The sequence below is a fragment of the Centroberyx gerrardi genome, chromosome 7, assembly GCF_048128805.1.
Source record: "Centroberyx gerrardi isolate f3 chromosome 7, fCenGer3.hap1.cur.20231027, whole genome shotgun sequence".
Classification (NCBI taxonomy): Eukaryota; Metazoa; Chordata; class Actinopteri; order Beryciformes; family Berycidae; genus Centroberyx; species Centroberyx gerrardi.
In genome coordinates, this window is record NC_136003.1 from 33,015,247 (window position 1) to 33,036,450 (window position 21,204).

Genomic DNA, 21,204 nt, shown 5'->3' on the forward strand with positions numbered 1-21,204 from the left:
GCTACTCACTCCAAACTGGAAAGTCCTGATAAATAACTGTGAAGCTGAAACAAAATGTATAACATTTTTGAGCAAACAAATGAAGTTGAAGTGGTGCCTGCGGGATGGGTCAAAGATGGACAATGCCATTGGCCTCCATATAAAACAGAGAATAGTGAAAGCTGTTAAATCTCAGGAGGAGCCTGGAGAGGGATGGATTTTGTATAGAGTCCGCACAATTTACACACCACATGAGTTATATTCCCATTATATTTTGATTTGTTACGCTTCAGATATGTTTTTAAAGGCTAAAGGCCAACTCTATGCTCTCAGATGGTTATAATGACTCTGTCATTTACTTTCTGTCTTCTCTCTCTCCTAATCAGGTACTTTGAAGGAGGCAGGACTGTGTCTTTAGGCTGTAGATCAAACTGACCTTAACACGAATGCCGAACAAAGCCCAAACAAAGCGAAGAGACAGAGAATGTAAGTTGCTTTAATATTATGTTAAATAGTTTGATATTTTAGGCAAGCACAAAAATTTGCTACTGATATCAGAAGAACGTACATGATCTTCATACCATATTCTTATGCTTTAACTGCAAAAATGACAGTTTGTCTTTTGTGTGATTAAAAGGGGTTTACCTCAGTCAAAAATCCAGACCATTTCCTGGTGAGGACAGCAACGAAGATGTAGTGAAAACAAAAAAAGGGTGAGTTGTCAGGTTTTTACTGCAACTTAGAAGGCCTTACATGATCTTCACGTCATATTCATACGCATTAACTGCAAGCATGACAGTGTGATTAAAAGGGTTTTACTTTGAAATATGTTGAATATTAAATTTAACAGCAGTGCTTGAATATTCCTCAGTGAAAAATCCAGATTTTTTCCTGATGAGGACATCGACTAAGATGGAGCGACGAAACAAAAAAGGGGTGAGTTGTCATGTTTTTACTGTGACTCTTTGTAATGGCATAGCTTAACACTGCCTAGGGGTCAAGTCTTGAGACAAATGCGAGTCCTCTGTGAGGGTGAGATAGCAGATGATGTTTTTTTCACACGGTCCAGCTGAGGGCATCACGAGGCGAATTCAGGTCAGGCAGTCACTCAGTCAGTCAGCTGTCGCTTAGTGAGATGTTGAAAAAAATTGTAAAAAAAACGAGCTTTTCTGTCAGTTATTTTTTATTTTTAGTTATTTTTGGATTCTTCTGGCTCTCGTGGACACTTACACCGGTTTAGAAGGTAGTGCGTCTTTGAGGAAAAAATAGTTCCTATCCAAATAGAACACAACTATTGACAGAAATTGACAGGCTCGGTTTTTTTTTTAGATAACATACTTATCGGTATGATTATACTCTGAGCGTCGCGTTTTGTAAAACAACGTTTATCATAGTTTTCAAAGACTGTGGCGTATGCCCCTAGGTTTCTATTGCAGTAGAGTAGGAGGGGGAAGTTCTGGTTTCTACTAATAGGGATCATAACGGAAAACTTGTTATTTGGGCCCAGGGTTCAAAATACCCAACTATTCCTTTAACATTCCACCATTTGCTCCAAACTCACCTGTGTTAGTAAACACAGTAATTGTGGATTTGTAAACAGTAACCGACCCCCGGACCTCCCCCAAGGACCCTGGAATCCCCTCAGGGACCCCCGGAACTCCCCCAAGGACCCTGGAATCTCCTCAGGGACCCCCGGGGATTATGCAGTTATTTGATAGAATATTGCTGTTGTGATTTAAACATGTTTTTGTCATACATTTGTAGAACTTTAAAATTGTTTAAAGAAAAGTGTTTTTTTTGTGTGATTGATGTCAGCTCTAAAATACCTCGTTTAGAAATCCATTTTGGACCTTTCTCTATTAAGCAATTAATTGCAGCCTCTGCGATTTGGAAATTGCAAAAGTTCATATTTATTTATTTATTTATTTTTTTCAATTAATTGTTCAGCTCTAGTCCCTAGACCCCAGGCTGAAAAGTGCTAGTTCTAATTCTAGTTCTAGTTTTGACTGAATTGAGGTATCAAGTCATCCATTTGTTTTGTCTCATTGGTTTATTCTGAGGTCTGATTTTTCTGAAACACATCAAGAAAGTGTTAAATATATTGTTTTACTGGTATTCACATGGTCTGCTTGTTTTTATTTTACTCGTTGATGAAGCATTACACATGGGAAATATTACATTATAACTGGACCCAGGTAAGATGGCGGACGATTATCCCACGCTTAATGACGTCATGCCCCCTCTACTGTTATTATCTCTATGGTTGGTACCTCCACACAGCTGACATTTCAGCACTCCAGCTTCGTTGTATCCATTTGTAAACATGCGCCCCATGTGCACCAATGGAGAGTGTCTATTTGCGGCACCTAAGTTTTAAAACAGTTTACGTAAATTGGCTAGAAGATGGTAAATAAATTAATTGGAATTGAATAGGGCATATTGTATCCACTACCGATGAATGAAAAATACCTTGATCGGCCCCCGATTCCGATCTTTCAAATTGGATCGGGACATCCCTAATTCAAACTGTTCCAAATTACCTTAAGCTTTATTACCTGTGTGTGGACAGGTTCATTCCCACTGCACGTTCGCACAAGGAACAGCATTTATGGATATTGCGGGTTTTTCTGGTGTTGTTGGGTTCACTGATGGGACAGACGTCCGCATCACTGATGATCTACTCTTGTTCAACAACCCTATAGGCTTCCCAATAAAGGCCAGCAATTGTATGAATTGGCCAGTCTTGAGACATTTTCACAACGTCTTAATGTCAACTTGACAGACAAGTCATAACAAGGATGCTGTCGGGGGCCGACAGCAAGGGTATATCCCTGAAATTCCCCGATCCTCGAAGGCCCCATTAAGTCAAATGTAAAAAAAAAAAAAAATGGAGTAAATTGTGTGTTTATCAATTTCTGAGTATGCATTCTGAATGACTAAAAGAGGCATGCTGTGATTTTTCCTGATGGACCGATGGCGGCGTCTAAAAGAGAGCATCATACCTAGCAGAGTGGACCACACCTCCTCACTAAGATACAAGTTCTTGTCCATTCCTCGCTCAGAGTTGCTCTGAGAACTTTCCTAAATCACTCCTAAGCTAGAACTGCTTGCTAAGAAGTTTTAGGCGAAGACTCTGAAAGACTCTGAGAGGATTCTTAGAATGTTTGTGAATACGGCCCCAGATGTGGAGACATGAAACTAGTGCATCCTTTCTATCTAATCTAATGACACCGTTGACCTTGTGATTGGCCGAGACATTCTAAACAGAATGGATGCTGTGATCAGTCCAAAACCCAAAGCACTCTTCACACGACGAAGAGTTGCACGGTCACTCCAGACAAATGACCATAGCACCTACACGGTGCCGTCCAATGTGTTGTTACCACATCAAAACCTTGTGAAAATGAGAACTGACTCAATCAAATTTCCCATCCTCCCACCCTTGGTCTATTCCAAAATGACCTATTCTTGGCCATTTTCATTCCACAAAACAGGGGACAGTCCATGATAACAATACTGGCTCATATGTGTTGCATTTATGGAATGACTAAACTCTGAAAGCAAAAATAATTAATTCCTTCAGATTCATTAATTAAATGTACTACATTGAAATCGGCCCTTCAGCAGAGCCTAAGTGGTCTCTTACAGATATCGATACAGTGGTGCCCCAAAATTGAATATTATGCTTCATCAAACTATATTATAAGAACATCTAAATCAACCCTCCTTTTAATCCTACACAAGTTACTTGGTAATGTTAGTAATGTATTAATGACAGTGAAATTAAAGGATCTTGTTGCTAAAACCACAATTTTTGTTTGCAGAAGTTGAAAATATGCTTTGTGAAAATCATGAAACATTTTGCTGAGAAATATGAATGTGTGAATGGAGGTGAAAACAGCGCTGAAATGCAGTCATTAAAAAGTACAAAAATAAAAATACAAAATAAAGTAAAAAGTATCTAGTATATTTTTATTGTTATTTTCATTTGTTTCATATTACATGAGCATGCAGATTTTCAGGATTACACACTAATTCATTAAGTCTTGGAAAAAACGGTGAGAAAAATGGCTTGGAAAGTCCTTGGATAATACATCCTGTTATCACAATGAAAAGGTCTGTTGAGGAAAAAGACCCACCCTCCTTCAGCATGCTGGCTACAGCTCTGCTGCTGATCCTGATTCTTGCATATTGTAGTTTTACTTTAAACTCAGGGGGCGGAGCAAAAGAACCACAGTTTTTCTGGCTAAACGTACACTGAAGCCCAGTGAAAAAGACAAGAGGTAAGAGAGGAGGAAGCTAATATTATGAAGCCTAGCTCTCTGCTACTAACTGAAAAAATACAATCTTGCCGCCAACTTCAAACTAACCATACTAGTTAGCTAGCCTGCTAACCTTCCAAGATCATAAATGCTATGATCATGAATGAAAAAAAGAAGTCATTGCCATTTGTATTTTGTTATATTTTGATCAGAGTTCCTTCTTTGTCGTTCAAGTGAGCTTGCTCTGCCTCTGAGAAATGATTGTAGAACTAAAACTCCAATCTGCCTTGATCCTTCTGCAGGTTTTGTGGGTCTAATTCCTTTCCTTTCCTCTAACATCCAAGCAAGGTTTCTACATATGTGCTCACCCCAAAATAGTACAAGGGATGGTTAGGCTACATCAGATTCGTTTCACTGGTAAATTATATTTTCAGTAATAATGCTAGTAATAATCAGTAAGTAAGTAAGTCATACCAGTTGCTTTGCCACGATCCCCCAGAAAAAGTCATGTCCTGTGCAAATCCATTTATCTGTGCCACCCACACCCTGTCCCCGGCCTGCAGCCAGACATTGTACGTGCACAGCCTGCTCACCGAGCCAATTTGACCAAAACACGACCGTTTCAGCTCGCCGTTCACCAGGATGCGCCAGGTGCTGCTCCGACTGCGCAAAATGCTGACGATGAACCGGTAATATCCAGCAAAGGGTGCGGTGAACTTGCCGGTCTCTCTATTGTAGCCCAAGTCTGAATGTTTCTCGAAGCCGCGGCCGGTGTTGTCGATGATCACGTCGAACTTGATGGGGTTGACGGAGCCGCGGACCACCCCTGTCCGGCCTACTAGGAAGTGTATCGCCTGGTTCTCCAGTGGCGGGTCGGTAGAGTAGTCGTAGTCAGTGTAGTCTGGAGAGGAGAGAACAGGCACAACATTTTTTGATATTGATTTTTTTATTATTATTTTCTCTTCTTTTTCCTACAATCACACAAACACAAAAATATTGATATGATCGACATGCCTCACCCACCCGACCCTGTGGTGATCGGTGGTTTAAACTGATGTACTGATAAGGTTTTAGCATTCAGCCTTGTCGAAGTGAGTAGTCCGATCACTGGGAGGTTCTGGCATTTTGACTGGATTATTAAATTTGTGGGCGGGGTTTTGGATGCTGGCGTAATCAGTCCGCGCAAAGTGTGTCGAGAGGAAGCAATGGAAGATGAAAATGTAAACATTGGTCTTGCGACTGAAGCAGTTATCAAACTGAATACAGGTATACCTGAGCAATATACAGTATGCTTTTAAAAAAATACTTTGTGCAGTGATATTAATGACAAAAATAATTTTCTATGGCAACATAAGAGGTCAGATTTCCTCTTAACGGGCTGAAAACTGGTCAGAACTGATGCATCAGACTAACTTGTGTAAACGTTAACTAAAAGCAAGAACCTTGCCCACATGCAGACAACTTTGTGAATTGATAATTAACTGGATTTAGCCTAGAAGCATTGCTCTTACATCATATCCTGACATATTTTTCAGTACGAATCTTAAAGACAGTATTAGACAGAAACTGTTTTGATTTGTGGTAGCTGTCACCTTCCTTGCTTTGTCAGGAATTACATGGGGACAATCCAATCACTGCTCATGCACCCGCCTCTGTATTGACGGCAGAGAAAGCCCCTAGACGGAGGATTCCACCAGACTGACAGAGCGCCAAAAAAACCCATAAAATAAATGAAAACAAACGAGCAAAACTGAGAAATGACGAATGTAAACACAGACACTCTTGAGGGCTGAGTAAATGAAGGACAAAATGAATACTAAGGTGTGTTTTGCTGCCATAGTTTAAGTCAGCTCAACCTCTTGAAAGTGAGATCAACGCCAACTAATACCCAGAAAGACTTCACTTTCTCCTCTCATCTACCAAGTAACAGGAGATCCAAAGAGCATTAACTTAGGATCTCTCCCCACCGTTTAACAAAGTCTTCATTGGAGTGTCCAATAGTTGGAGCTTTTTGGATACGTAGGCCCCTTGGGATCCATTTAATCCTCCAATATTACTGAGAGCCGTGCATCAGCAATCGTGTTTCTTTACGATAAAGTCTCTCCTGTTACTTATTATCGACCATGTATCCACCGAAGCAGCCGGTTTGAAGACAGAAATTAATGCACAAGAACAGATTCTGAAACAACAGTGTGACACCCAGTTCCCTGCTATTGAACGCTCATTAAAAGAGAATGTGCACAACTATAAGGAGAAATTACAAACCATCAAACTGAAGAACTGAAGAAGACGCGATACGGAAGACTACAAAAGAAATGAAGTTTACTCCTGGGAAAGAAATTAACCTTTGACTGATTCTGAAGAGGCTAAACATCAACATACAGACAGACAGAGAGAGATGAGAATATGTCAGTGGAATGGGGAAAGAACCCATCAAGACCGCACCGACAGGGAAGACTCTTCAGTGACTTCACTCTTGACAGTGATTCGAGCACATCACAGTTACCTGCTTTTTTAGGACAGCCACGAAAATACCAGTGCAGAAAAGGAAGAAGGAATCCGAAGGGGTAGGCGATTGTCAAAGAACAAGAGTACACCCATTAACACACAGTCTGTCCCAAACATGGTAATAAATATTTCTTCCGAAGAACTCTCTGATGACCATCTATCACTCCATTCTAAGGGATTATCCTTTGTCCCAAATAGAAAAGTGAATATTTTTGGACTAAAAGTGGACCTAAATTATTCAAATGTTGTAGACGAATCAAGCTGAAACTTTTTTCTGTAAATTCCTGTGACACATACCCCATTCAGACCTAGAAGTAAGTTGTGTCTTTCTGTCAGCATTGCTTCCATTAATACATTCTGTAGGTTAGTCAAACAAGATGTTATGAAAAAGGTGGAACATCCTGTCCGTATGACTAACAATTTATCCATTAATGAAAAGAAATCATTGAATGAATTAATGAACGACAGATCTAGTGATCAAACCTGCGGACAAAGGAGGAGCTATTTGTATTCAAGATGCAGACAAATACAAAGAGGCAATTCTTTCATAACTTATAAAAAACAATTTTTATAAGAAACTGAGTACGGATCCTACAGACTCCTTTCAATGTACTGTTCGCTCCTACTTGGAAGAGGCGAGACAAAAAGGTTGGATTACAAAAACAGAATTTGACTTTCTATACTGCCAATACCCTATTCGTCCAATGTTTTATACTCTACCGAAAATACATAAGTCTTTATCCAACCCTCCTGGTCGACCAAAAGTAGCACAGACTGATTCTCTACTCTCTCCCCTTTCAGAATTTATTGATTTTCATATTAAACCTTTTGTAAAACAACTACCAGCCTATATTAAAGATTCTACAGATGTTATGAATAAGATTTCACGTCTACTTGGTTTGCCTGATAATGTTCTTTTGGTCACTCTAGATATAGCAAGCCTTTACACTAATATACCTCATGAGGGGGGTATTGAGGAACTTGCTTTCTATCTAGAGGGCCGTGATTCTACTGCCAAGCCTCCTAATCAACTCATCATTGATCTGGCAAGGTTTGTAATGAAGTATAACTTCTTTAGCTAGGTGAGGATCCTGCCTGCCCATTATGTTCAGGCATAGCTACAATATACTATCAGGTTGTAAAACTAGTTTGTCTCAGGGAAGATACACCTGGAGACATAATCAAGTGCTCAGGTGCCTAGCAGCAGCAATTGAGAGTAAGCGACTAGAGATAAATTCACTGCCTGATAGGAAAGAGGGCACCAAGATTAAGTTTGTCAGAGAGGGAGAAAAGAGCAGCAGGGAAGCCATTTTAGGCAGGCAGAGCACAAGGCAGCTAGGGGCGGGGCTAGGGGCAGGGTGAGACTGGAAAATGGCAGTGGACTTAGGGAAACAGCTTGTGATCCCCAGTGAGATAGTCAGCTCAAACTTAAGACCTGACTTGGTGTTGTGGTTACGGTGACCAGACGTCCCGGTTTGTCCGGGATTGTCCCGGTTTCAAGATGGGTGTCCCGAGTCCCGACAAATATCTGTAAAACACTAAAATGTCCCGGTTTTCAACATTCACTACCAAATTGTCCCGGTTTTCACCACAATTAAAATAATAATAATAGTATTATACTTTTCAGCGCTTACATAGACGTTTATCATGTTCTGTCCCGCTCATTATTACCTAACCCAATCAAAAAACACCACGCGTCTGAATTCAACACTGATTTGTCTGTATGAGTGTCAATCAATCAATGTGTCGTTGTCAATGCTGTTGCTAGCCTATGACGCTTGTGGCTCTGTCTGACAGAATCTGTCAGTAAGCTAACGGTTAGCTGTCATGCCGAAGAGAAAGTCGCTCTTTTCTAAAGACCTCCAGAAGGCTTAAGTTACTCTTTTCTTCGTGAAGTAGCCAGCAACGAAAGTGGTGCGTTCTGCACACACTGCAAGAGTACATTTTCGGTCGCGCGCCGTGGAAATGCCGTTATAAAAGATCATATTAAGACGGCCAAACAAAAGCGGTGGCTACAAGCTAGTAGTAGCACCGTTGTGACCTACTTCAGCGGGGCAAACGCCGGTGACAGTGATCTGAAACTGGCAGCTCAGGAGGGGACCTTTGCCTAACGTTACCATCTGGTGAAACACAGCCAGAGCTGAAAGGTATCTGACAGTCAAAAAATATGTTATATTACACCAGTGCAATCCTTGTGTTTTGTGTTTACAAGTGTTATTATACAGTTTTCAAATAAACTATGTTTTGGTGGATTTTTGGAGACAAAACATCATTTTTCGTTTGCTGAGGCGCTGTCCATGGTGTTGAAAGGTGCAGTCACTAGGTGTGATAAGCGCTGAAATAATTGTCCCCCATCCTGATGAAAACGCCTATGGTGCGTGCATAAGCGCATACATGTGCGCGTGCATGAACGTGCGGTAGGCCTACACTTAAGGGTCCCGGTTTGGGGGTTTGAAAATGTGGTCACCCTAGTTGTGGTCGGAGTCACATCGAATTGTGTATTTTGTGGAACTCACAGTGCCATGAGAAGATGCAGTAGATGAAGCGTATGAAAGGAAGATGTTCAAGTATTCTGACTTGGCAGCTGAGGTGGAGCAGCGAGGTTTGAATGTACAATTGAAGCCTGTTGAGGTGGGTTGCAGAGGATTTGTAGGCAGATCAATGTTAGCACTTCTTGGTGAATTAGGCATCCGTGGACAGAGTTTAAAGCAGGCAGTTAAGATTATGTCAGAAGCAGCCATGAGTGCTTGTGAATGGCTGTGGATGAGGAGGAAACATGCTAAATGGGGCACAAAGTAGCCGAGGTAGATAGTTTTCTTGAGTTAGCCCTGTGCTAGCATTAGCTTGGTAGCATGCGTGAGTTAGTCTTGTGTTAGCAATAGCTTGGTAGCATGCCTGCGTTAGCCTTGTGGTAGCATGCTAGTGTAGGCCTTGTGTTAGCATTTGCCTGGTAGCATCTTTGGGTTAGCCTTGTGTTAGCAATTGCTTGGTAGCTTATGTAGGCCTTGTTAGCATTAGCTTGGTAGAATACTTGTCAGTCTTGTGTTGGCTAGCTTTGTAGCATGCTTGTGTAGGCTTATGTGTTAGCATTAGGTTGGTAGAATGCTTGTGTCAGACTTGTGTTAGCACTAGCTTGGTAGCATTCGTGGGTTAGCCAGGTGCTAGCATCGGATTGCTAGCATGTTTAGGTCAGCCTTGTGTTAGCATTAGCTTGGCAGCATGAGTAAACATACAAAACTTGTTTGTAATATGACTTGCATAAATGGGGCCTAAGTGTCTAGTAGAATATTGAGTTAGCCTTGTGCTAGAATTTGTTTGCAGATTAAGTTGGTAGCAACCATACTTAAAGTCGAGATGAAACGGCATTTCGAGAGTATCTAACTTCCGTATCGTGACGTATTTCCGAGTACACACGAGAAGAACACACGCGCCGTGGGTCTATACAGGATGTGTGCTTGTTTTTGCTTGTATTCTTGATTTTGTTTCTTTTGCTTGTAATTATTTTAATCCATTTATTTTATGTAAAGCACTTTGAGTTGCTTTCTATGTATGAATGGATGTATGAATTTTTACGCAAAGTTTTTGTTATTTAACCATGACCAAAGCCATTCCCTAACCTTAACCGAATTGTTTTAGTTGCCTAACCTTAACACAGACCTTAACCAATGTTGTTTTACTTGCCGAAACCTAACCATTAGCCAACCTTTAGCTAAATTATACAGTAGTTACTTAATTATCAGTCACTAAAACATCTCTGGACTAAAATGCAGAAACGTTCACCTGAGCCTGAGTTTGTGTTTTACCTTCACACACCACGCCAGCGTCTTCACTGTGGCGACAGTCATGTGATCCCAACCCCTCATGTCTGCACTCCCTCAGCGTCGACTCAGATCCTGTACAGTTGACGTCGTCCAGCCAGATGGGTCCTTCTCCCCGACCGAAGTGGGCTCTACCGGGGGCCGACAGAGCCCTGCCACAGCCCAGCTCCCTGCACACCACCTGGGCGTCGGCCAGCCCCCACCGGTCGTCACACACCGACCCCCACTGGTTATCATGGTAAAACTCCACTCTGCCGGAGCAGGAGTCATTGGAGTAGCCGTTAACCAGCCTGACCAGAGGAGGAACTGCAATAAAATAAGATATTATTATTAGTAGCAGTAGTAGTATAATAATTGTAGTGGTGGTATTAATATTATTATATCACTTGCAGCTACTAGCACTGCTAGAATAGTAATAGTAGTGTTAATAATAGTTTCAGTAGTTGCATAAGTAATAGCTGTAGAAGCAGTAGCATAAGAAGGAATAGTACTAGTAGGTTAGTAGTTTCATTAGTAGTAGCAGTACTAATAGGAGTAGCAGTAGTACCAGTAGTAGTAGTAGTAGCAGTAGTAGAAGTAGGAGTAGTTCTATTAGCAGTAGTAGTAGTAAAAGTAATATTAGTAGTAGTAGTAGCAGTAGTAGCTGTCATGGGTAGTGTTAAGAGAAACAAGCTACACATGGGATGTCTAGGGCAGCCATTCCCAAACTTCCTTAAAATCTTCCGCGGCCCACCCAACCCTTTAATCACAACTCTGATCAACACACGAGAATAAAATGAAGTATTTCCCTATATATTTTTTATTTCTTAAACAGAACATGTGAACGTGGGCATAGGGCAATGCAGTGCAAATTAATAATCCATCCACATACACGTAACAATTTGTAAATCCCAGCGATAGGTACTCACTTGAGTACTTTTTGCGAGTCCTTTTTTTTGTTTTCACGGATTCATTTTGATCTTTTGATGATTCGCTTGTGGAGGCTGATTCTCCATTAACAGCTTTCCTTTTGCAACCTGATAGCCACCGCTCCATTTTTACTCTTCCCCCGCCAATGATGAGGTGTTCCCTCAATTACAATTCCCCGCCAATGACGAGATATAAGATACGTTCCGGCCGGATCAAAAATAGGTCAGATAAATGAAGAATAACACGTAATTTAAATCCCATGGCTTTGTTTTATTAGTTCTGATTACTTTTTTAATGCAAATATTTAATCATAAATATTTTATGGTAATTTCAAACTTAATTACAAAATTGAAAATTAAAAACTTTTTATTTATTTATTGTAAATGACCTCTCGCGGCCCACCTGCAGTACCTTCACGGCCCACCAGGGGGCCGCGGTCCACACTTTGGGAATCACGGGTCTAGGGTTATACTCACTCCTAGGGACCGATCCGCTAAGTCGGTATCGGGTCGATATTGGCCTAAAATGCTGGATCGGATATTGGTGACAGTGAACGTTATAATCTGATCCGATTGATAAAACAAGCCCCCGGAGTAATAAACTGGCATAGTCGCAACATGCCATTAAACGCACGAGTCACTTGCCGTAAAACATGCATGAGTTATGTGATGAAATTGTCCAGCAGTTCTCTCATTATTAGTCACTAAAACATCTCCAGAATAAAATGCCGAGACGTTCACCTGAGCCCGAGTTTGTGATTTACCTTCACACACCACACCAGCATCTTCACTGTGGTCACAGTCATGTGATCCCAACCCCTCATGTCTGCACTCCCTCAGCGTCGACTCAGATCCTGTACAGGTGACATGGTCCAGCCAGATGGGTCCTTCTCCCCAACCGAAGTGGGCTCCACCGGGGGCCGACAGAGCCCTGCCACAGCCCAGCTCCCTGCACACCACCTGGGCATCGGCCAGCTCCCACTGGTGGTCACACACCGACCCCCACTGGTTATCATGGTAAAACTCCACTCTGCCGGAGCAGGAGTCATTGGAGGAGCCGTTAACCAGTCTGACCAGAGGAGGAACTGCAATAAAATAAGATATTATTATTAGTAGCAGTAGTAGTATAATAATTGTAGTGGTGGTATAAATATTATTATATCACTTGCAGCTACTAGCACTGCTAGAATAGTAATAGTAGTGTTAATAATAGTTTCAGTAGTTGCATAAGTAATAGCAGTAGAAGCAGTAGCATAAGAAGGAATAGGTAGGTTAGTAGTTTCATTAGTAGTGGCAGTAGCAGTACTAATAGGAGTAGGAGTAGTACCAGTAGTAGTAGTAGTAGTAGTAGTAGCAGTAGTAGAAGTAGGAGTAGTTCTATTAGCAGTAGTAGTAGTAAAAGTAATATTAGTAGTAGTAGTAGTAGTAGTAGCTGTCATGGGTAGTGTTAAGAGAAACAAGCTACACATGGGATGTCTAGGGCAGCCATTCCCAAACTTCCTTAAAATCTTCCGCGGCCCACCCAACCCTTTAATCACAACTCTGATCAACATACGAGAATAAGATGAAGTATTTCCCTATATATTTTTTATTTCATAAACAGAACATGTGAACGTGGGCATATGGCAATGCAGTGCAAATTAATAATCCATCCACATACACGTAACAATTAGTAAATCCCAGCGATAGGTACTCACTTGAGTACTTTCTGCGAGTCCTTTTTTTTGTTTTCACGGATTCATTTTGATCTTTTGATGATTCGCTTGTGGAGGTTGATTCTCCATTAACAGCTTTCCTTTTGCAACCTGATAGCCACCGCTCCATTTTTACTCTTCCCCCGCCAATGATGAGGTGTTCCCTCAATTACAATTCCCCGCCAGTGACGAGATATAAGATACGTTCCGGCCGGATCAAAAATAGGTCAGATAAATGAAGAATAACACGTAATTTAAAACCCATGGCTTTGTTTTATTAGTTCTGATTACTTTTTTAATGCAAATATTTAATCATAAGTATTTTATGGTAATTTCAAACTTAATTACAAAATTGAAAATTAAAAACTTTTTATTTATTTATTGTAAATGACCTCTCGCGGCCCACCTGCAGTACCTTCACGGCCCACACTTTGGGAATCACTGGTCTAGGGTTATACTCACTCCTAGGGATGCACCGATCTGCTAAGTCGGTATCGGGTCGATATTGGCCTAAAGTGCTGGTTTGGATATTGGTGACAGTGAACGTTATAATCTGATCCGATTGATAAAACAAGCCCCCGGAGTAATAAACTGGCATAGTCGCAACATGCCATTAAACGCACGAATCACTTGCCGTAAAACATGCATGAGTTATGTGATGAAATTGTCCAGCAGTTCTCTCATTATTAGTCACTAAAACATCTCCAGAATAAAATGCCGAGACGTTCACCTGAGCCTGAGTTTGTGTTTTACCTTCACACACCACACCAGCGTCTTCACTGTGGCTACAGTCATGTGATCCCAACCCCTCATGTCTGCAGTCCCTCAGCGTCGACTCGGCTCCTGTACAGTTGACGTGGTCCAGCCAGATGGGTCCTTCTCCCCGACCGAAGTGGGCTCCACCGGGGGCCGACAGAGCCCTGCCACAGCCCAGCTCCCTGCACACCACCTGGGCGTCGGCCAGCTCCCACTGGTGGTCACACACCGACCCCCACTGGTTATCATGGTAAAACTCCACTCTGCCGGAGCAGGGGTCACTGGAAGAGCCGTTAACCAGTCTGACCAGAGAAGGAACTGCAATAAAATAAGATATTATTATTATTAGTAGTAGTAGTAATTGTAGTAGTGGTATTAATGTTCATGTGCAGCTACTAGCGCTGCTAGTATAGTAATAGTAAGTAGCAGTAGTTGCATAAATAGTAGCAGTAGCAGTAGTAGTACCAGTAGTAGTAGTAGTAATAGCAGTAGTAGTTGCAGTAGCACTACTGGTAGTAGTAGTAGTAGTAGTAACATGGGTAGTAGCAGTAGTAGCAGCAGTAGTATTAGCAGTAGTAGTAGAAGTAGTAGTATACTATATTTATACTATATTTATATTTACATTTCCCCTTAAGTGGCTTCAAAGTTACAAAAAATAATTTTTCCATACTCTACGACAATGTCATATACATATTCTGTATCTGCTCTTTCCAGTTCAATGAACCTATAGCACGCTTATATTGAGTGAAATATTCAAAAACAAGACACCGTTTTTTTATGGCTGACCCATTACATCGGAAAAATCCAGATATCTTGTGCATCACTTTATACACATTTCCATGTAAATCAGCATGACAGATTTGGTATCTTTGGAAACCTTGGGATCTTGACTAGAATTTAAAATAAAGTTCTGTGGGCTTGAACAAAGCTTGGCTGTGAAACCTGTGTTTGTAGTGATGATCCCGCATGAGGGACCTTAGGGTAGAAATGGTGAAAATTGCTGTAACAATGTAACATGTTACTGATGGGAGACACACCTTAACCAACTTCAGCAATCTGCCTGTCACTCATCTTCAGTGTGTCACAGTGAGCAGTAAATCCATCCAGTGACGTGAATGTTGGGCCTTGTCACTTAGCGGAATATTTGGGAACACTTTACAATAAGGGTCACTAAGTTAAGGGTTAGTTAATGCTTAATAAGCATTAACTAACCCTTAATTAAGAGTTAACTAATGTGTCTGGTAATCATTTACTAATGGTGTTCATGTTAACTAAGGTATTAATTTATACATTATTTAATAGTCATCTTTATAAACTATTAAATAATGTATAAATCAATACCTTAGTTAACATGAACACCATTAGTAAATTACACATTAGTTTACTGTTAATTAAGGGTTAGTTAATGCTTATAAAGCATTAGTTAATGCTTATAAAGCATTAACTAATCCTTATTAAGCATTAACTAACCCTTAACTTAGTGACCCGTATTGTAAAATGTTACCGAATATTTTGTTACATTTTGAAAGTTATCAAATTATCCAGCAGTTCTCTCATTATCAGTCACTACAACATCTCCTGTCTTTGATTGCGAGATGCAGTGTTTCCCATACAGAGGCACAAAATCAAAAGTTGGTCAGTGTATAGAAATTGATCTAAATCAATCTCTAATGCACCTGATGTGCACATCACGTCATGTTTGTCACTTGGAGAAGCACAGACAGCAGACCAGCAGCATTGTACTCAATCCACAGAGTCTCCCAGTGTGAAAACAAAAGTGAAACTTAACATTCCACAATTTGCTCCAAACTCGCCTGTGTTAGTAACAGGATTTATAAACAGTGACCTGATAACACTGCTGCCCTACAAACTTTAATGGTAGGTTACATTTTTACCTTGCGGTATTTAAGTAATGTTAGTGGAATTTGGTAATTTAACCAATAACCGTGTCATGGTGCATAGAATTCAATTTGTCAGGAATACAGCCAGCTCATCTCTTTGAGCTCTTTCTCTCTGTGTGTTGTCCGTCTTGGTTTTGTTTTCCACTACCCCTTCCCTCTTGTTTCTTTTCTGTGTTTTATGTTGTGTGCCTTTCAGATCCCAGTCTAATTCCAGTTCATGCTCCGGTTGTTGTCTGCCTACTCACCATCCCGCCTCCTGCATCACCTGTCTCCGCCCAGTTGCACCTCATTCCCTCCGTAGTATTTATATCAGTCAGTTTCCCTTTGTTCTCTGCCAGATCGTTCTAGCTGCTCAGTCACTACTCTGTATCCTGCCTTTCTGTTCTGCTTGTTTTCTTGTCTGCCAGTTTTTGATATCTGCCTGTTTTCCTGACTGCCTTGTAGTCTCTAGTTTTCCGGGTACCTTTACTTGTTTGACTGCCTTACCGTATTTTGACCTTTTTGCCTGTTTACTGGATTGTGAGCCTGCCTGTCTCCATTAAAGACTGTAAACCTTACTTCTGCCTCTGCCCTTGAGTTCTGCGTGAGTCCCTAACAGAATTGAATTGAACACACGCGCAGTGGGTCTATACAGGATCTGTGCTTGTTTTTGCTTGTATTCTTGATTTTGTTTCTTATGCTTGTAATTGTTTTAATCCATTTATTTTATGTAAAGCACTTTGAGTTGCTTTCTATGTATGAATGGATGTATGAATTTTTACGCAAAGTTTTTGTTACTTAACCATGACCAAAGCCATTCCCTAACCTTAACCGAATTGTTTTAGTTGCCTAACCTTAACAAAGACCTTAACCAATGTTGTTTTACTTGCCGAAACCTAACCATTAGCCAACCTTTAGCTAAATTATACAGTAGTTACTTAATTATCAGTCACTAAAACATCTCTGGACTAAAATGCAGAAACGTTCACCTGAGCCTGAGTTTGTGTTTTACCTTCACACACCACGCCAGCGTCTTCACTGTGGTCACAGTCATGTGATCCCAACCCCTCATGTCTGCACTCCCTCAGCGTCGACTCAGATCTTGTACAGCGAACGTTGTCCAGCCAGATGGGTCCTTCTCCCCGACCGAAGTGGGCTCTACCGGGGGCCGACAGAGCCCTGCCACAGCCCAGCTCCCTGCACACCACCTGGGCGTCGGCCAGCCCCCACCGGTCGTCACACACCGACCCCCACTGGTTATCATGGTAAAACTCCACTCTGCCGGAGCAGGGGTCATTGGAGGAGCCGTTAACCAGCCTGACCAGAGGGGCAACTACAATAAAATAAGATATTATTATTAGTAGCCGCAGTAGTAGTATAATAATTGTAGTGGTGGTGTTAATATTATTATATCACTTGCAGCTACTAGCACTGCTAGAATAGTAATAGTAGTGTTAATAATAGTTTCAGTAGTTGCATAAGTAATAGCAGTAGAAGCAGTAGCATAAGAAGTAATAGTACTAGTAGGTTAGTAGTTTCATTAGTAGTGGCAGTAGCAGTCGCAGTACTAATAGGAGTAGCAGTAGTAATAGCAGTAGCAGTAGTAGCAGCAGTAGAAGTAGGAGTAGTTCTATTAGCAGTAGTAGTAGTAATAGTAATATTAGTAGTAGTAGTAGCATTAGCTGTCACGGGTAGTGTTAAGAGAAGCAAGCTACACATGGGATGTCTAGGGTTATACTCACTCCTAGGGACCGATCCGCTAAGTCGGTATCGGGTCGATATTGGCCTAAAATGCTGGATCGGATATTGGTGACAGTGAACGTTATAATCTGATCCGATTGATAAAACAAGCCCCTGGAGTAATAAACTGGCATAGTCGCAACATGCCATTCAACGCACGAGTCACTTGCCATAAAACATGCATGAGTTATGTGATGAAATTATCCAGCAGTTATTTCATTATTAGTCACTAAAACATCTCCAGAATAAAATGCCGATACGTTCACCTGAGCCTGAGTTTGTGTTTTACCTTCACACACCACGCCAGCGTCTTCACTGTGGCTACAGTCATGTGATCCCAACCCCTCATGTCTGCACTCCCTCAGCGTCGACTCAGATCCTGTACAGTTGACATTGTCCAGCCAGATGGGTCCTTCTCCCCAACCGAAGTGGGCTCTGCCAGGGGCTGACAGAGCCCTGCCACAGCCCAGCTCCCTGCACACCACCTGGGCGTCGGCCAGCTCCCACTGGTCGTCACACACCGACCCCCACTGGTTATCATGGTAAAACTCCACTCTGCCGGAGCACGGGTCACTGGAGGAGCCGCCAACCAGCCTGACCAGAGGGGCCACTGCAATAAAATAATAATAGTAGTAGTAGTAGAAGTGGTATTAATATTATCATATAATTTACAGCTGCTAACACTGCTAGAATTGTAATAGTAGTATTAATTTGTATTAAGTAGCAATACTTGCATAAGTAGTATCAGTAGCAGCAGTAGGTTAGTAGTTTTATTATTATTATTATTATTAGTAGTAGTAGTAGTAGTAGTAGTAGTAGTAGTAGTAGTAGTAGTAGTAGTAGTAGTAGTAGTAGTAGTAGTAGTAGTAGTAGCAGCAGCAGCAGCAGCAGCAGCAGCAGTAGTAGCAGCAGTAGTAGTAGTAGTGGTAGTAGTAGTAGCAGCAGTAGTAGTAGTAGCAGTAATAGTATTTGAATTAGCAGAAGCAAGAATAATAATAATAATAATCTTTATTTGTATAGCACCTTTCCTACACAACATGCAGCTCAAAGTGCTTTACATCGATAGAAGGCAGAGAAAAAACAGATAAAAAGATTAAATTCATATAAAAAGCAAAATGCATTGCATTAAAATAATCAAATCAAGTAAAATAGAAAGATAAAAGAACACAATCAAATTAAAATGAAAGCCGACTAAAAGCTAAGCTGAAAAGATAAGTTTTTAGCAGTCGTTTGAAAATGCTTACAGAGCCCGCTTCTAATATTCTTTGGCAGAGTGTTCCACAGTTTAGGAGCATAGTTAAAAAAGGCTGCATCCCCAGTCTTCTTTTGAGTGGGGTTTTGTACTTCAAACAAACCAGTAGTAGAAGACTTGAGGGCTCCTGATGGAATATAGAACAGCAGGGCTTCTGTAATGTAGGCCCGTCCTAAGCCATTAAGAGCGTTGTATACAAGTAAAAGAACTTTAAAATCGATTCTAAAGGACACTGGGAGCCAGTGCAATGCAGCTAAAACCGGAGTGATATGCTCTCGCTTCCTTGTTTTTGTTAAAAGTCTAGCTGCAGAGTTTTGGATAAGCTGAAGCCTCTCTAGACTTTTTTGGGAGGCTGGTAAAAAGGGCATTGCAGTAGTCCAGTCTGCTTGTAACAAACGTGTGAGTTCGCTTTTCTGCATCTTTCTGGGTTAGGAAGAGCCGAACCTTGGCAATATTTCTAAGATGAAAGAATGCTGTTCTGGTCACCTTGTTTATATGGGAATTAAAACTTAGATCAGAATCTAAGATAAAACCCAGGCTTGTTACTTCTGATTTGATCGAGGGATTCAGGTTCCCAAGTCTTATGGAGAGTTCTTCTCTTTTGGCTTTGTGGCCGACTAAAAGTATTTCTGTCTTATCTTCATTTAGTTTTAAGAAATGTGTACTCATCCGATCATTGATAGCCAATAGACAAGTAGTGAGGGAGCTTAAAGGGTAACTTCGGTATTTTTCAACCTGGACCCTATTTTCCCAACTTTTTGTGTCTAAGTGACTAAAGGGGACAACAATTTTTGAAATTGGTCCAGTATTGAGCGAGATTGTGTCAGCTGGCAGCCGCGAAACGAGCTGCAATGTAATCCGACGGGGCAAATCACACCGTCAGTGTACGTCCACTAAAAGTTCTTGTTGCCACTGACAGGCTCAGATTGTTATTATAAGTGTCTGACAACATTATGGAAAGGACCCTACAGAGAAATGAAACATTTTTCTTTACCTTTCGCTTGATCCGGTCTGTTTGTTGTTGTGTGTAACCAAGTCTTATAAGCTTATAGCCTATTTCACAATAAACTTAAAAAACACAACACACCAGCCTATAGAAAGAGTAAACTACAATGCACCATCTATTTACCAAGCTGCACCTACTATGTGTCCAAGTCTGAATTTGGCTCCGTTAATTCACCGTTTTTAAACGAGACTGGGGCCAACAAGTTGGTCCAACTCTCTAGACAAAACCACGACACAACTTTCAGGGACCATAACGGCCATCCAGCGGGGAGATTACCGGACTACCGAGGCTACTGTTATTTACCCCGAGCCCCGGCAGCAGTGTCCTCCACGGGGAAATTCCCTTTACCAGGCGAGCCGTCCCGTTGCCTCCCCGCCGCCGTCCTGCTTCTACACCCCGGAGGAAGTTTTTCACGGGGACCCGACTCTCCCACCCTCATCAGAGCGGATCTTCAACCCCAATAACGATTGTTTTCTGTATGGCGGCGCGGTTTATGGCGCTCCCGGTCCACGTTATCATGCCCAAGCGTTTGCCGGAGCCCTTCGGACTTTCCACGGCAGCCCCTCTGCGCCCAAGCCGCCCTCCCCACTCCTCTCCCCGGTGGGGCTGAACGGGATCTTACCGCTGGGTTTCGACCCGTTCTTCGAGACGACTGAGGGAGGGGGTCCAGAAACGGAGAGCACACCGGGGAGCCGCCGGGCACACGAGGCGAACCGGTCCAGGTGGAGAGACTGTGACAGCGGGGAGAGGAGTGAACAGAGGCCGGGGTCAGAGCCTCTCAAGGCGGGGAAGGAGGATGAGGACGACGCGGCTTTATCCAGCAGCACCAGAGAAGACAGTAATGGGCCGAGTAGGTGGAAGTCATACAGACTGTCTAAATAAATAAGTATAATAGGCTAAATAAATATATCATTATATATAGATTATAATAGGAGATTGACTTGGTTACACACAATAACAAACAGACCGGATCAAGTGAAAGGTAAAGAAAAACGTTTCATTTCTCTGTAGGGTCTATTCCATAATGTTGTCAGACACTTATAATAACAATCTGAGCCTGCCAGTGGCAAAAACAAGGACTTTTATTGGACGTACATTGTAGGATAAGGTGGATAAGCCAGTTCAGGAATCAGGAGTTTGACTATCACTGCGGGGTGTCTGTCAGGACACGGTAGACAGGAATTCCTTTGAAAGGGTTTATTCAGGTTCAGGGTGTACAGGTATTTTTTATGCGTGTGGTTTAGTTTTCAAGGACTCACACTTGAAGGAGAAAAAGGAACTAAGGAACACCCTGAACTTGTACTATTCACTATAAAGAAAGGTACTGTAGGTAGGAACAATCCACTCCGTGTAATCTTGTAAAGAAATGGCTGAATTAGACTACTGAATAGGGTGGAGTAG

General features: G+C 41.7%; 2 protein-coding genes across 2 annotated transcripts in view; one reads left to right on the plus strand and one right to left on the minus strand.

Moving 5' to 3' along the window:
* The window catches only part of LOC144539498 (NACHT, LRR and PYD domains-containing protein 3-like), a 306,969-nt gene that overhangs the window by 181,526 nt on the left and 104,239 nt on the right, over positions 1 to 21,204 (plus strand). The gene's annotated exons all lie outside the window — the stretch shown is intronic.
* The window catches only part of LOC139914934 (scavenger receptor cysteine-rich domain-containing protein DMBT1-like), a 77,283-nt gene that overhangs the window by 26,012 nt on the left and 30,067 nt on the right, over positions 1 to 21,204 (minus strand). Inside the window, exons 7-11 of the mRNA XM_078284545.1 lie at positions 17,835 to 18,118; positions 16,818 to 17,138; positions 13,910 to 14,243; positions 12,225 to 12,550; positions 10,553 to 10,861 (exon numbers count right to left, since the gene is read on the minus strand). Of these exons, the coding sequence (XP_078140671.1) occupies positions 10,553 to 10,861; positions 12,225 to 12,550; positions 13,910 to 14,243; positions 16,818 to 17,138; positions 17,835 to 18,118 (1,574 nt within the window). The remainder of the gene's footprint in view (positions 1 to 10,552; positions 10,862 to 12,224; positions 12,551 to 13,909; positions 14,244 to 16,817; positions 17,139 to 17,834; positions 18,119 to 21,204) is intronic.